This window comes from Melanostigma gelatinosum, assembly GCF_949748355.1.
Source record: "Melanostigma gelatinosum genome assembly, chromosome: 5".
In the NCBI taxonomy this organism is placed as follows: Eukaryota; Metazoa; Chordata; class Actinopteri; order Perciformes; family Zoarcidae; genus Melanostigma; species Melanostigma gelatinosum.
Genome location: NC_136638.1, coordinates 20,776,982 through 20,793,604, shown reverse-complemented (window position 1 = coordinate 20,793,604; position 16,623 = coordinate 20,776,982). Strand labels below are relative to the sequence as shown.

Here is a 16,623-nt window from a genome sequence, read left to right as displayed (position 1 = left end):
TAATTAATACTTAGTTTTAGGTGAAAACAGGTTAAAATAAAGAAAACATAACTATTGGATATAGAAAGCATGAGATGAGGTTTCTTCTTGTCACCCTTCAGCGAATTCCCTGGTGTTGGGAAAAGCTGAACATAGATACGAGAATAGCAATTGATGAGGGGAATTATTCCCCTCTGGCAAATTAAAATACAGTTGTGTGCTGTCTTTGGCTTCTTCTGATGAAAAGGAAGAGAAAAATGACTACATTAAAATAATTTAGAGCCCTTCTTTTAATTAAGGTTTTCAGAAAGTAAAGGTCCATTCATATAGTCCACGGTCTAAAAAATACCTCGTCAGTAGCGGCAAAAGATGATAATTAATGCACAATGAATAGGTCTATTTTGCTCCCCTGCTTATAAGCACAAAGATAATGAAGGTTTGTGGCCTATTCATCTCATTTATCTTTACAGCTTTTTAAAAAAAAGCATGGCCTACATTAATCAAATTTGATTAACAACTTTACCAATGCAAATAAAATATGGTTATTTTCTTTTCATCAAAAGAATGAAGACATAGATCAGACCACATGTGAAGGTGCGCTACTACATGTAGAATTCATATGGATAGAAACTGACATCCTCAGAGCTCTGCCTGCTACGGAAGCTCTTTGCTGGACAGATCTGAGTTTCTGCAGATGCTTTCAATCACAGATAGGGAATCTTTTAACAGATGTCACAGGAAAGACAGAGTTTTCTGCCAAAAGCAGTGCCACATTCATACAGCACAAGATCCAAAGTACAAATGAGCAGTGCTCTCATTTCTGAGGCTAAACCTTATAAAAGCCAAGTAATGTCAAATCATCCAAAACCTTTTTACAATTTTTATAGTATTTAATAAAAAGTTGCATTTAAAAAGCTCTTCATTGATCATTTTGGTTCTGCATCACTTCATAAGCTGGACAATTAAAACACTTAGAAGAATGTAGCACTCAAGTTGTACTTGAGTATATCTTAATGTCTCTACGACAATCATACTTTTTCCTCCACTACATGTGTCTGACAGCTATATTCATGATTTTATGGACAAAATATTTCATGAGATTGTGAAAATGTGCTTCACCTTGACCAAATACAATAGTTATATCTTTTATTTGTGCGCGCATTGCTACCCTTTCTTTGGCACGATATACTGCCACCAACAGCCAGTCAAATTGTGTGCATGTAAAGATTTCACAGTTCAAAGAGGATCCAAATGCAGGACAAGAGGCAGGCAGGCTGAACAGAACAAAAGGCAATGCTTTAATGTAACCGAGCTGGAACCAAAAATAGGCAGGTAACAAAAAGGAGGCAGCAGGCCGAGGTCAATCTGAGAACAAAAGATCAATAGAAAAACTAAGTAAGAACAAACCGGCACGAGGAACGCAACAGAAAAACAGACCAGGGACCTCGGCCACAAACTCAGACGGCCTGAGGGAAAGCACACAGACTAACAAGGGACTAATTAACGAATGAAACACAGATGTGGCAGAAAACAGGAAGGAAAAAGACAGACAGGAAATAAAATAAGACATTACATAAGACTTTCAAAATAAAACAGGAAACAAACTAAATACTAGAACATGGTTTGCCAAACCTTTTTGATTGTGGGCCAGACACTTCTAGACGTGTAGTTTTCAAGTTACATTGCAAGAAATCTGTTTTTCTTTTCCAGAAAACCCCATGAAAATGTGTATTCTATCACAACTAAGTTATTTTGATAGAAAACTGTTTAATGTTTAACATTACAGTTGTTTATTGATGCACCTACATAATACAAAGGGTATTTTTGTATCTGCTGCTTTTAAATATAATTTAAATTAATTCAATATATTTAAACTCTAATATGAATGCATAAAATCGAATACTTAAAACATTAAGTTGCAAACATAAAATGTAAATCTGAATGTCTAATATTAAGATGTAACAAAACAGGCAGAAATGGTCAAATATTGGTTTCTGTGCCAAGCATTTAAGATGGAGATGATTTCATCTAATTTAGTGAACATCTACATTTGACGTGTAATGTAATTATTGTGCAATTTATTTGAAAATAACTTTTTTTTATACTTCCACAACGGCCCATTTAAAAAAGAGCTCATAGTAGTTTGGCCACCCGAGCCTTAGGACCACGACAGTGAGACCATGGGTTGTGGGTGGACCAAGAGCTACGAATGCCTCACTATTTGGGGGCGGAGTGTACCAGCATACATCATAGAGTTTTCACAGATTTAATGGGGGTCAACTGGACAGAATTAGGGGGTTATTTGGAAGAAAAAACTAAAAAAGTAGACAAGGATCAATAGAATATATAGTATAATAAATATTGGGTCATTAAAGTGCCTTTATTCTTTAAAGGATCCGAATACCTCTGTGAACACTGTACATAATACCTATCTATAATCTGCTCGTCAACTCAACAGCGACCATTGCTCTCTGGGTGCCGAGGTGGTGGATGGATCAGATGAAAGGTCAAAGGAGATATGCTCTGAGTTTAGTTGTTTGTTCCCCTCGTGTGTTTACCCTTGAATTCTGGAGAAGCAGAAAACACCGCTTCATCAACAGAGCAAACATTCTTAATCTCCACCACTGTTGTTTACTGTTCTGCCTCGTCTCGCATACGTCACTCTACCTCAAGAGACCGGATTCAACATTGAACTTTGACTTTACTTGTTGAAGGCAGACCCATTAAAAGGGCTTGTCACGTCAACAATAACATCCATCCTATTTCTTTTACCGACTTCTTATTTGAAAGCTGTACTTTTGCCGCAGTATTTGCCTTCTTCTCTGGCCGGCAACAGAGGACGTATTTTGAGGTGCACACCCTGCAGTGCAGCAGGGAGAATTAAAAGAATAATAGATTGAAGTCAACATCCAGCTTCATCCAAAACACTGTAAATCAGACAGTTTACTTAACACACTTACTGCACAAGAAAGAAAGCATCTTTGTGAGATTGCGAGGGGTTCATTTCTGTAATAGTCCGGTTTTCAATGGGACCTCTGCAGTTCCCCACAGCGAATCACCAGTAGTTGCTTGGGAGCCAGTTCCCTCTTCCCATTGAGCCCCTTCACGGGAGCTGTGCCGCTGGAGGGTTTAATGTTCTGTGTGCTGCTCACCTCCTACTATTTTAACTTTTGTTTCCAGGAAATTATTGGCGTCATTTAGCAAACAGTTGTTTACTTTTATCGCTGGAGATCCAGATGTGTCCTCTGCAGGGGATTAAGATTACAGCTAGTGATAGCTGCATGTCATAATCCAATTAATGCATGCTGTAAGATCATTTGTGTACACGCTCTGCCTGCATTATCTCACGGTGGAGGCTTTTGTTCAAAATGAATGACAACAGATTGGTAACGGATTGCTCTCATTCACTACATTGTGTGCATTATCATGTTAGACCTCAGATAAACCCCATCGTATTACTGCATCGCCTGTGTATGAGATGTGAGATCACAGTTTGAGAGCTGCTGTGCGTTCCTGTTGTCACAGCCCAACAGGTGTACTGGCGATATCTCAGCAGAAGATGTTTTCACAGATCATTTAATCGCTGTTCGCTTTAGTAGCTCAGCGTTCGCTTTCACACATTGTGTCAGCTGTGACGCGTTGCTTTATGCTTCAATAAGATCACTCTGACCAAATCTCACACATTACGTGTTTTTTAAATTGATAAAAATTGTTGCGCTTCTAATCCTCGTATGTGTTTTCTGAACATGGTGAGTTAGGAGGCTGAATTGTTTTAGGAGTAGATTTAATTTAATTGAATAGGCAATTGGATTTGATTTAGCTTAAGCTTAATTGTAGATAAACCTACAACTGCCATTATTGTTCTTCAATGTGACACATATAGCGCAGAATTATGTATTTAATCTTAATCTGAGAAAGAAATACTATTTACATTTGTGATGTAACACTATGGACTCCGTTTCGATGAATTGTTGTTGTCCGAAAGACTACCGGTACTTTAAATAGAAATCTAAAGACATAATGTGTTTTTCAATTAAATAAAGCATAAATTAATTTACACAAATCATTTTCATCATCAAGTGCATTGCAACTTTTTAGTAATAGCAGAAGAAGAGGTAGGTCTCCTCCTCCTTTTTTGGTTGTTTAAAGCTGCAATAACTAATTGTTTGGCCAGTTAGGGGCAGAGGAAACAAGCCGTAAACACAACACTGAGATGTTATCACATTATTTACACATGCTGTAGTTGTGTGTTCACTCTCACTTTAGCTCTTAACTTTAGGTTATTGTTATCTTTTTTTTTATCCAAATTTGATCCATTGCTATTATAAAAATAAGTATGTACAATGCTTGAAAGCCATGAAAACAAAGCTTGTAATAAATTACAGCTGTTTTCCCTGTGAAGTAGAACTCTATTTAGATTGATTACTCTTTTCTTTCCAATAACACATTGGGTCCAAACAATTAACTACTGATTTATTAATGAACGTATCATCAATATTCCCAAAATAAATGACTTTAGGTAGTATTCCATTACATGGGCGTGGATCATTTGTACACGATTCATTTTTGCCAATTTGTTATCACCTAGATGGTTGTAATTAGGCTGCTGTCTCTCACTAGCAGTAAATTAGAGCGTTTGTTTTTACAACACGGAATTTGAAAGGTCAGTTTGCCAACATGAATGTGTAAAAAGTTTATCTTTAATATTGTCTGTCAGAATAATTCAGAAAGAATTCACAGCTTTTACCTTTTTTGGACTTTTTTTGTCACCGGAACATCAGTCACAGGTTGTTTATCATGTCACTGTGTGCACACAAAATATCCTTAATCTTCTCTTCCACATCAACAAAAAATAATTGCTGTCCAATGCTCATTAATTGTGAATGACTACTTGACTTACTAATGACAAACTATGGTTCCAGAAAATGAAATATTATGATAAGTAATTCAGGATTAATCAATTCTAGGTATTCACAATCAACAACAAATCATTGGGTAATTGGTCAGGATGCTACGACTAAAACAGACAACACACACAACTTGATGTACAAGACTGCGTGTGTGTGTGTGTGTGTGTGTGTGTGTGTGCACTACCGACCGACCGTGACAAGCAAAGTTTCCAGTACTGAGCAGAATTGTGCCCATAATAAGTCCACAGAATAATAAACGTGCAATAAGTGAAGCATATCTTCTGCCCTATATAGAGAATTTTCTCTCCCTCTGCACCAAACAAAGCTTCTGAGGCCTGCAGCTAATCACTGCCCTTTACCTGTTGTCATCCATCGAGAGGAGTCAATTGGTCTGCTTCTGCAGGGTGCAGAGGTAATTAGGATTTGGCTATGACTTGGGTTTGGCTCTATTGTCTGACTCTGCGGCGAACATGTGTGGATATTGGGAAGTTGAAGCTCATTCAGGAGGGTTCCACTTTGACTACATCACGCAATGTTCCCCCAGAGAGCTCCTCTAATAACTAAACAAAGCTCAGCAGAGATGAGTCAAGATCACCACAGTGAGAAATACCTGCGCATTTTTTTTATCTTCTCAAGAGTGCTTCATTTGTTGAAATACCATTTGAATATTTTCTCTTTCACTGCTTCTGTTCCATTTATGGGTGATTGAAAAAGTTGCAAAGCAAGAAGAACAATTTCACAATATTGCTGTCTCGATAATTTTCACAGATCTGCCTCTCTTCAAACTCAGAATTGTATTAATATTTAATCGCATTATAAATTGGATGAGGAATACAATTATGTAAGTAAATACACCTGTCCCATGAAGCAAGAAATTGAGAAAATCCCCCAGCAAGTAGCTTTACTCTCAAGGTGTGATTTGGGAAATGAGTGAATAAACTTGGTGAAGATTTGCAGGGGCCGTAATCCACTTTCCTATTCATCTAGTTTCTCAGTATGGCAAAGGAACTCTATAGAGATGGTGCATAGTTATCCCTCAAACTCTTGTTTGTAATCATCAACTTTAATGTCAGCCATGGACAGTAGGAGCCAATGAGAGATTATAAATGAATGAAATCAACATCATCTTTACATCTTGGCGATGAACACCTAGATTTATTTATTGATGAATTGTTTAAAATTTGCTAATTTTTTACTGTAAGAATGAGGTGCAGATCAGTGCGATCTTCAATGAAATTCCTAAAAAATTAAAACACATTTCTTGCCGAAAATAAGAATCCAGAAGGTGTCATTTGTCGAAGAGAGACGGCGATTTAGAGAAGTTGAGCCTTAAAGTGGCTATAAAACATTGGCTATTGTAAGATCAAGAGGGAGGCGTTAAGAATTTCTAAATTGGGAACTTTAAGCCCAAAAAACTAGAAAGCAGGCAAAGACTTTTGTGATGGACTTAAATTGGCCAATTTACAATAAATACTGCAAATGAATCTTAACTGAAGATGCATATTTCGCCGAGCATTAAAAGCAGATACTATTGCTGCTTTACTGGGCCTCAGAGTATTTTTACACTTAGGAATTTGCAGTAGTACATCAGCACAATGTGTCAGGCCTTCGCTACAGTCGGTCGAAGAACCAAGTGACTCCTGGGAAACAGAGCACTGTGTAAACTTCCTGTGCAGACTTCCTTCCTAGAGTCACTGAAGCACGATCTTGAAAGATGACGGATGGAGGCTGTCTGATCTTTCATCCAGACCACGTTAGGATCCACGACTGCCTCTTCATCATGACCACATTCTAGCCCCACCTCTCCACCCTCTGTAATGACAGACTGAGCCGGGAGTCAGATAATCAAATCACACAATATTACAAGTCATCTTTTCACCTGCATGGATCCAGTTCAAAAGTGTGATTCAAGCCACGGAGGAGCAGAAAATAAAAGAAAAAGAAAGCAAGAAAGAGACAAATAAATTCTCAGTCCTGCTCAATTTTTCTATGTTTTTTTTGTACGTCTATCTCCCGTACACACTCTTTCCACTTCTTTTTCTCTTTCTGTAGCTGTGACCGTCTCCCTTCATGTGGTAAGGGACTGAATGCGGATGAGCACGTGGGAAATGTGTGGGTTTCCATCACATCTCTCTCTCTGAGTGACAGAAGCTCGACAAGGCTTTGGAGGCTGGCTCAAGAGTTAAGGGAAGCAAACAAGGAACAGCTTTTTTCCAGATGGCCAATGCAAAATAGAGCAGAATAGACTCTGCAAGTTTGTGGAGGCAGCGCCTGCCTGAAGTACAGCAAGTCATTTTGAGCAAAACTGCGATTGTCTGATGGAAAACGGTCTATTTGAATAAAATAAAAAAAATGAAAAAACTCACAGGATCTAACTTGGTCTGTTGGATTTGTAATGGGCCTCGCTGTTGGTCACAGCGCTCAGTCTGTGTTTGCAAATGTGACAAATACAAGGGAGAAACATTCCGATCAAAGCTATCAGGCCTGAAACACGACGAGGATAGAGCAAATGTTTATTTTGTGATTCTTCCAGGTTTGCTAAGGCTGCTCCCATCAACCTCTGCTCTAATCTGTGAGTATCTGGTATGCACTCCAAACTAAATTGCTGTTTATTCTATTCTGCGGGTGTGAAAGCCCCAGCCTGCCGCTGAATGCTATCGGGGGAATGAGGGTCCCAGGATGCTGAACCATGCTGCTGACACAACACTTTTCCTGAAAGACCCGCCACTTGATTTACCCAAGCAAAATGTCACGGTAATTGTGAAGATTTATATCAATGGGAAAGAGCTGACGAGGTCCCACAGCTATCAGATCTGACAGACTTAATATGTGCTCAAATGTTGCCTGCCACACTGAAGGCCAGGTTGACCAATTTTACCCGGAATGCTCCACCTCCAGATCGTATTGACTTCTGTAAATTGGGTGTGAAGTGGAACTTTTAGGCTGTGAAATTGTGTTTTTAATAATCTTGATTCTCAACAAATCATTTTTTTTTTTTTTTTATCAGCTTTTGCTTTGTAAACCATCTGAGGCGATGAGGGAACAAAGAAAAGACTGGCAGGTGGTTCGTATAAATAGGCTGAACACAGGTGCGCTTTGATGCTGTATCCTTCGCTCCCTGTCACATGACATGTTAAGATAGAATTAAACAGGCATTGTGTGTCTTGAAACAAATGAACAGGTGGCGTGCTGCAAAGACACTGTCAGCTACGCAGTGCAGGGTGTCAGAAAAACACTGCATTAGGTAACACTTCACAATTAAGTACACATAATACTGAGGTTCCAAGTAACGAGTTAACTCTGAATCAGCTAATCACAAATATAAAACTACTATTATTTTGTTATTGCTGAACTATTAGTTGCCATTTTCCAACCTTTATTTAAGCAGAATTTAAAGAGAGCAGTTCACTGTTTCTTATTGTAATGGACCATTTACAATTGCATGTGGATTCACAACGGATCTGTAAATCTGTAGATCTGGTTTTACATGGTTATTGACATTGGACACCCAGCAGTAACTCACAGAAAAGCCAAACATAAAAGAAAGATTAATTGAAACATCAGTCCAGTACCTTAAATGCCAAAGCTCAGTGTCAATGCAGGAAGTAGTGTGCTGTAGTGCGTCAGACTTTCAAGCGGGAGACTTGAGTTCGAGTCCTGTGGCAGACCTGAAATTATCAAATGCAACCACAATCATTCCCTAACCAATTGATTAGTGCCTAACCCTACCATACCCTTGCTTTAGTTGTACCATCTCTCACCCGGACTGCAAAATCCAGATATTTGAAACTCTGAAGAAACATGTTGGCATTGAACTAAATCCAGAACCGTCCAATATTTACGTTCTTGTCGGTGATAGAGTTAAAAAAAATACAACCCTGACTGGTGTGATTTTAGTTGTGGAACTGTTTTGAACACCTGAGAAGGTAAATTACAGACAGCAGCAGGGCATCGTGATGTACCGTGCCAGCATCACCTGCTGGGTATGAATCCTGCCCTTGACCTTCATCATATGTCATTATCAGAATCTCTCTCTCGCAGCCTCTTCTGTCGAACTTGCTTCCAGATGAATCGTATCGTTCAGGGACTGGAAACAAACCTTTCAAAATGACATGTTAATATAACTAAAAAGCAAAAAAAAAATAGCCATGGTTCATCTAAAGCTGAATAATATAAACCTAAACTTACCAAACAAAAAATGTAACGAGGTTAACATCTCCACTGCAGCTCTGACCAAAGGCAAAAATAACTGAAGGTGTGATAACACCTTCCCTGAGTCACAGCGACATTTTCAAAAACTGTTAACACCTTTTAACTACTAGCCCTATTTTTAGGCCTCTGCTCGAAAATTGCATACCCATACTCAAGAGAGTCAACAGCTCTAACTACAAGGTCGAGTTTAATCATTTTGATGGTCTAATACAGGTAACACTTGTGAGATGTGTTCAATTGTATAACTATTGTGTATATGTTACTGGTTTATAGTGAATGAAGATGGCACACAGCTCAAATTGAAAAGTTTCAGGTTCGCCTGAAAAAAAAGCACTTTCATTGAACTTTTTTTTTTAAATAATGCAGAGTGAAGCCTACAAATACTCCTGTGTCATAGCACAACAGGTTTGTGGTCTCTCTAAGCTAATTTTACTTCGATTGAGTGAAGCAGGCCAGCATAATAGGAGGTCTGAATACAGAATTTCAAGCCTAATTCTCATTTCTCTCTCATCGCTGTATTCTAATTTGATATACTATATATTTCACTTTTTTTATCACTCATTATTCAATACATTCAAATACAGCTTTTAGGATTAATTTTGAGAGCAAGGCTCCTGTCGGAGCATGTTTCTGGCTGTCATCTGTAGGATTTTCTCAGTTCATGCGTGTCTATGGGGCTCTAATAAGTGACTTAGATGATCGTGTTGCCCATACGTTGCTGTTTAATCCGGAAAAACAACTGCAGAAATCCACAATACTGGCGAACAATAAGGACATTTTTCAAACAATATTTTCAGGTGGGCTGAGCCCGAGCTGTACGCTCGTAGCCAGAAGGAGAAGGCTGGTCCAGAGAAGACAGAGGAGGTTGCTCCTCCTTTATTTTTGAGTGACAAGAGTTCAAAAGTTATTTGTCGAAATAAATGTTTAAAACATATTTCTTCTCTTTTCTTTGGAAAAAGGATTGAAATTCTGATTTAAATGCTTCAACAGCAACACCTGTAGGCGTGTGTGGGCAAAGGAGAATGAACTCCAGCTGTCCTCACTCCGGGTGGGACCTCATCTGTCAATTAAACGTGATCCATTTTCATACTAATCTTTGATTGGTCAAAACACGTAAAATGTCCTCTCTTGCATCGTTACCAAACAACCAGAAAAAATAGCATATTATAGAATCAATAACAAAATCCGAAAAAGTAGAAAAAAAATCCATTTTCCTTAGGCCTATAGAGTCAAATTTCCCTTTCTTAGTCAAGTGATAGCTAGTTGAGTAGATTAAATAATATTTTTAAAGGAAAAAAACCTCAACATTATGTAAGTATTGGGGCAGGAAAAGTCATAGTAAACATCTTTATATGTTGTATAAATACGTTTACTTTATGATTTTTTTTCCCAACATGGGACACTAACCTTTTTGGACTTTTTTCGACATACTTTTCTTTTTGTTATAAAATACTGGAGAGGATCTATAAAACTTCTGTCCTCAGATTATAGTCTTTGGTTCATTTCTCTTTTACGTATATGAGAACATTTGCAATTCATTTTCATTCTATGAGGTTGGATCTTTCGTTATGCTATTCATTCATCTCAGCTCTTGTTTACTGTAGCCGTTTGTTGCAGAGTGTGCAGACTGACGGACTGGGGAACGAAAGCAGAAAGCAGGTTCTTGAACTGCTTTTGATACTTCAGAAACTATAGATAAAAACATCAGCATCTATACTAAGTGTATCTGTACATTTCTTTCTTTTTTCCCACATGCAAACTTTGTGACCTCCAAGCAGGAATCTTTTGAATCACAATACACAATACAATATTTTCATCCAAGTAGAGTATGTAATTGATTCAACAGCTTTGTCTTTCAGTCTGAATCCATTCATGGCTTCCCATCTTTGAAATGGGAGCAGGCAGGCGGGGGAGACATCTGCCTTGCTTTTAATGAGTATCGCAAATGTTTCAGTAATTCCACTCCACCTGAAACTTCCCTCCCCTTCAGCACACTCCCAAATTACAGCACTGGAATGACGCGGGGACTCTTAGCCCAGCAGTAGGTTGGTATTTTCCCCAGCAAAGAGGATCGGAAAGATTCCTGTGGGCTTGCATCATGGAGGCCAGCAGTAAATCCAGCAGTCAACAGATTCTGTGGAAAGATGTGAGTCCATTTTTTTTTCTTTTTATGTTTGATTAATCGCACTTATTGTAATTGCAAAATAAAAATATGTAAAATAAATTCTAACATTTAGTGTCTTCATGAATATTGTGCAGCAGTTTAGGTCACTACAGTGTCAAGAAAGTGGGAGCTCCCTTTAACTTTTACAGCTCAATAAATGTGTAAGTGGCAGCAATGGTGGTTAAAAGTGGGGAGGGGGATCCTGTGATATTTTAGTGTAAGCTTGAAGTAAAATGTTAGAATGTCTCTTTTTAGAAATCAAAAAGCAGCTGCTGCTGCTGCTTGATCTCTTGCTCAGTGATCTGAGTTTTCTCAGAATAGTAATTTCTCAATCTAATTCCTTTTGGCTTTTCACTTTGGCTTCCTGTCTTAATTCCCACTCTTATATTCGGTCTCACCATTGCATTTGCTTTATATCTAGAATATCCTTCCTTCTCACATGCAAGCAGCATTCAAATACACAAGTTAAGTACCTCCACAGCACAGCTTATCTTTTTACATGTACTGCATATGAAAGAAATAACATTTAACGTCCATCAAAGAAAAGGCAAGTATTCCTACATAGCCATTATGATTACACTGACTACAATGATGATGATTAAGAAATCCCCTGTTGCTTCATATCTCATAATAGCTTTCACAGGAATTTAAATGCTTATATGAGCATACCCCAGTGTGATAAACCACTGCCTCGGCTTGTTGGTTAGGCTACTTCTGTTTTTTTTCCCTCTTGAAGAAGTGCCTCCTCCCTGCATGATAACAGCAGGGGGCTCCAGGCACTCTTCCTCACAAAGCCCAAGAGGAATTGACTGGCTGATTCTGAACCTTTAAACACTAGTTGGCGAGTGTTACGCTCTCAGACTGCTCTCTGTCTCCATCCATGCCTTTATTTCTGTCTGTCTGTCTCTCAATCCCACCTTCTTCCTCTGAGTATTCAAGATTCAAAGCACAGGCAGGGAGAGAGGTTTGTCCTCTGGTTAAGTTTCCACTGCTTATGCAACCTGCCACAGGAGAGCAGAGGATTTCAGCCATTATTTTTTTTTCCTTCACACTAAAAAATTCACAATACCGGTAAAGGAATTACTGGCCCTCAGCCTGTTGGACTCTGTTTTTCATTATGAATTCGGTTTGTCTCTGAAATGGCAAATAAAGAATGGTAACAATGTTAGAATTCTTTAATTGCAAAGGTTTAGTTTCCGTTCTTAGGGGCCTATCTCCAATAATATGTCCTCTGTCCTTCCCCAAAGACGTGCTGCTAATGGATTTACCAATCAGAAATTCAACCCAAGCACACAGTATAACTGTATGTCATTATTGCTGTATGCTATTTCCTCACGGACATCACGCCACCTAAAATAAGTTATAAAAAGGCTATGTGAAATGTATTTTTCAGGACTATTTGGGATAGTTATTTTAACATTATACAATTCAAAAGGTCAGAAAAAACATACACCTATTATTTTAAAATGATTCCTCCATATTATTTTCAGACTAACTTGTTAAAGTTCAGCCCAATCTACTGTAACAGCCTCGGCCACAACCAAAGCTGCTTTATCATCATTTAAAAAAGACACAAAGATAAGCTACACCAATTTTGCTAATTGAAGTTGGTTCCATTTTTTTTTATTTTACATATCTCCTTTTTTGTTGTCCTCTGAGACTTTCAAAAGGGTCCAGTGTGAATGAGAAGCTTTCATTTCTCCCTGCTGGAGCTCCGGGGGAACAAAAGCCTGTCTTTATTAATTTGTGGCCTTGAGCCTGGGGAGTTAGCTACAGCGGGCAGAGTTTTCATTCGAGGAAAAGTTTAATAAAGGTAACCTTTCTGTGGCACTTATGTCCTTCCCTGCACTTGGCATGGGGATGGTTATATTTTTGTCATTAGTAGCCTCATTGGTGGATACATTTTGCAAGACAGACCAATTCAAATAGCATATCTTTGTATTAAATGCAAAACTGATAATAAGAAAAGGAAAATAAAGGACATATAAATCCAGACTTAAAATGACAAATTAAAGCAACAGTTGGACATTTTGGGAAATAAGCGTATGAGCTTTCTTGCTGAGAATTAGATTAGAGGATTGATACCACTCTCATATATCTTCGTTAAATAGAGTTGTGAAGTCCGGCGTCTCTTGTTCCGAATATATTGTAAAAGCCCAAAGTGATCCCATGGTGATACATGATAGTTGGAGCACTTGTACAGGTTGGATGGACATGAAACTCTCCAGTAAAATCATCAGTACGTACAACTACATCATAAAATGAATTTCTTTGATTGAAAAAAAAAACAATATTCAAAAGAACAAACCTATAGGTACTTACAAACTTTGGGGAAGAAGTCAACTTAAACTCCCACCGTGCAATTCAGCATAAAGCCTTTAATCACATGTCTTAAAAACGTGTTAAGCTCTCGGCTAATGGGAGAAACCTTAAGATTACGCAATCTTCTGCTTAAATCAATTACATTTTTGGATGAATTCTGCAACTACTGTTGTATTCACAAAAACTGGTTACCATTACAACTATCAATATGATTATCATATTACCCTGGAGAGTGCTTGGCTTCTATGATAGCCAAGTCTTACAAAACATAGTATACTGAAGATGTTATTGGAAAAAATAAAGATGAAATGGAAATACAGAGCGGGAAAAAAACTTTTCCCCCATCAGGAGCTCCTCTCCCTTCGCAACTGTTTTAGTTTAGCATCTGCAAAGCTAAATAATTAACGGTATATCTTGTTTCTTCAAGCCCTACAAAAGTCAAAGTTAAAAACAACAAAATGGGGTTTGACAGGGGATTATGTGAGGTAACCCAACCACATATTGTAAAACAAAGGAGACATAATGTAGCAGATATGATAACATGGAACAGAATGGTATCGATCTAACTCTTGACAGAAGGGCAAAAAAGCGTATTTCCCAAAATGTTTATCTATTCTAGTTCTATTAACTTAAACATATACTTAACAGTCTGAGGTATATTGTTATGGTAGTTTGAGACATTTATACAGCACACAATGTATATATGCACCATATATAATATTGGACCGATATTGTTTGCAGGTTGAGATGGAAAAAGAGAAGAAGACCAAGTACAACGCTTACCAGCGAGTGGCTCTGGTTCTGGCTCTGGTCTTCCTTGTTTTGGCTCTCTGTGTTTTCAGCCTGAGATATCTGTGGAGCCCCAGTCTGGGGAAGGTAAGACGAACTATCACCTAATCGTTTTCTAGTCATCAGCCTTATTTCCACTGTCTGTTGTAAGTGTGTTCCTCGGATGAAAGCCACATCAGCAGATCATAGGTTCTCTCAAAGAAAAAACAAATTGCACGAGTAAGGAAATGGACAGCCACACAGAGCCAAAGACAGTCTCTGAAGTCTCTATTGTATTCTGCTAGATTAAAAGATGTGTGGGCTATGGAAAAGAGTCGTGTTTTCCTCTGCTCGTGTTTTGGCTGTCAGATCTGTAATTTCATGAATTCTTGTACGAAACCACAAACCGAGTTTTACTGCTGCAAATGTTGGCCTGTGGCATTTATCTACTTTCTGCTCAGTTGTAAACATCCTCTCACAATGACTGATCCTGATAACTCAAAGCTGACCTTAATTGCTGTTGACCAGAGTGGCTGCCACAGGACTGGAACCTCTTGGCAATGTAATTGGGATAAACACTTGTCCTGGACATTCACCTCGTGAAATCCAATTCAATCACACTTGATGGAGAACGTTTTCGCTTGGCTCCTTTCCCCTGATTTACCCAAGGGGCCAACAAAAAACAATAAAAAATTTACAAAAAAGATTTACACAAGCCAGGGGGAAAAAGGCATCAATAATTTCACAACCAGATATTGGAAGCTCTATCAGTTCCAAATGAGAGAAAATAAAGACTACAGAATGATGGGTCAAATTGAGGATGTACTGTATATTTCAAACCTGAATGCATAATTCTGCTTTGTGTGTACTGTTCATGCCATGAGGTGAACAGAGGGAAATGTACTGCACAGGATGTCCCTTTGTGTTATACCAACATCTTTGTAATGCATCTAACAAGTATTAACTCAAAAACCCTCCACCATTCTGCTTCCATTAAGATACACATTTCAAGTACTGACAGTCTCTTCTACGCTCAGGTTAACCAAGATTCATCTGCACTTCCTGTGTAGCCGGTATTGTCCATGTTCTCTCCTTTCAACATAGATATGAATCACCTTTGAGCCATCTCCTTTGTCCTTGTTAAATATTTCATGCCGGAGGTAGAGCAGTCATTTCTATTTTAATAAGCTGTGATCATTCTCACGTGGTACAAAATATGTTGATGGCAGAGGTTGCCCAGGTGATGAATATCAAACCTGCAGACCCTGGGTTTTACTTTAATGGGTCTTGAGGGGGAGGCTAATTCTCTGGCCTCCCCATCAGTGAGTGAGATGGAGCCACTTCAAAAGGAGAATCACCTGTCTGTCAGATGAGAAGGAAGCTCCTGCACACACAGCAGGACAGTAAAACTCAACAATGTATCCTGAGAAAAGCTTTCTGGAGACTACTCCGAAGGCAAAGAGATGGATTGATGGATGGATGGATTCGCTCTCCTGCATCAACGTGGCAGCTTGTTTGGTAAACTGGTATTGGGTGCAATGCAGCAGGACACTTTACTAACTATAGCTAATCCTGAGCAGCATCTGGCAAAATGTATAGAGTCTGGCCAGCAGAGCAAAATCATTTATTTTAGGAAACAGTTGAGTGGAGGTTGTTTTTTTATTTGAGCACAAAGATGAGCATTCTGGTGATAACTCACATTCAAAATGAATTAAAGTAAAGTGCTTCCTTTAGAGTCCTTGAACATACGGAATATATTAGGATAACTACAACAAGGACATACAGAGTCACCATGGTTATAATGATTATAATTTACCATGTATGTATGTTCCTTATAAAACATGATGTATCGCATAGAGTCCAACTCCCCTAGTTGACTTCAGTACTCTTTGAAACTGCACAAATCGATATTTCTATCTATATGAACAATATGTCAAATGAGTATGTGTAGTGGGAAGACATTTGTAGTGACAAACACACTGAAAATATCCAATTCTACAACAGAGCAATTTTTACTGTCTTTCAGCTCATTGGTTTGGTTTTACGGTGCACAACTTTACCGTTTTGGCTCTCAAAAGCATCGTTTCCAGCTGTAGCAGACAGCTGTTTTCATTAAAAAGCTCTGATGAACTCACTGTACACTATCTGCTGATCACCGAGAGGCCGACAGACAAAGTTAGCTGGTGAACATTTTGGTACATTTAGCAGCCAAAGAGCTCGGTATTTCCCTGAGGAGTTGTAGACAGAAGCAGAGCTAAAAATGAGAGT

General features: G+C 38.5%; 1 protein-coding gene across 1 annotated transcript in view; it reads left to right on the top strand.

Moving 5' to 3' along the window:
- Positions 1 to 11,115: 11,115 nt before the first annotated feature.
- Positions 11,116 to 16,623, top strand: part of tnmd (tenomodulin) — a 42,629-nt gene continuing 37,121 nt past the window's right edge. The window contains exons 1-2 of the mRNA XM_079269168.1: positions 11,116 to 11,247; positions 14,329 to 14,463. Coding sequence (XP_079125294.1) covers positions 11,200 to 11,247; positions 14,329 to 14,463 — 183 coding nt within the window. The 5' untranslated portion in view covers positions 11,116 to 11,199. The remainder of the gene's footprint in view (positions 11,248 to 14,328; positions 14,464 to 16,623) is intronic.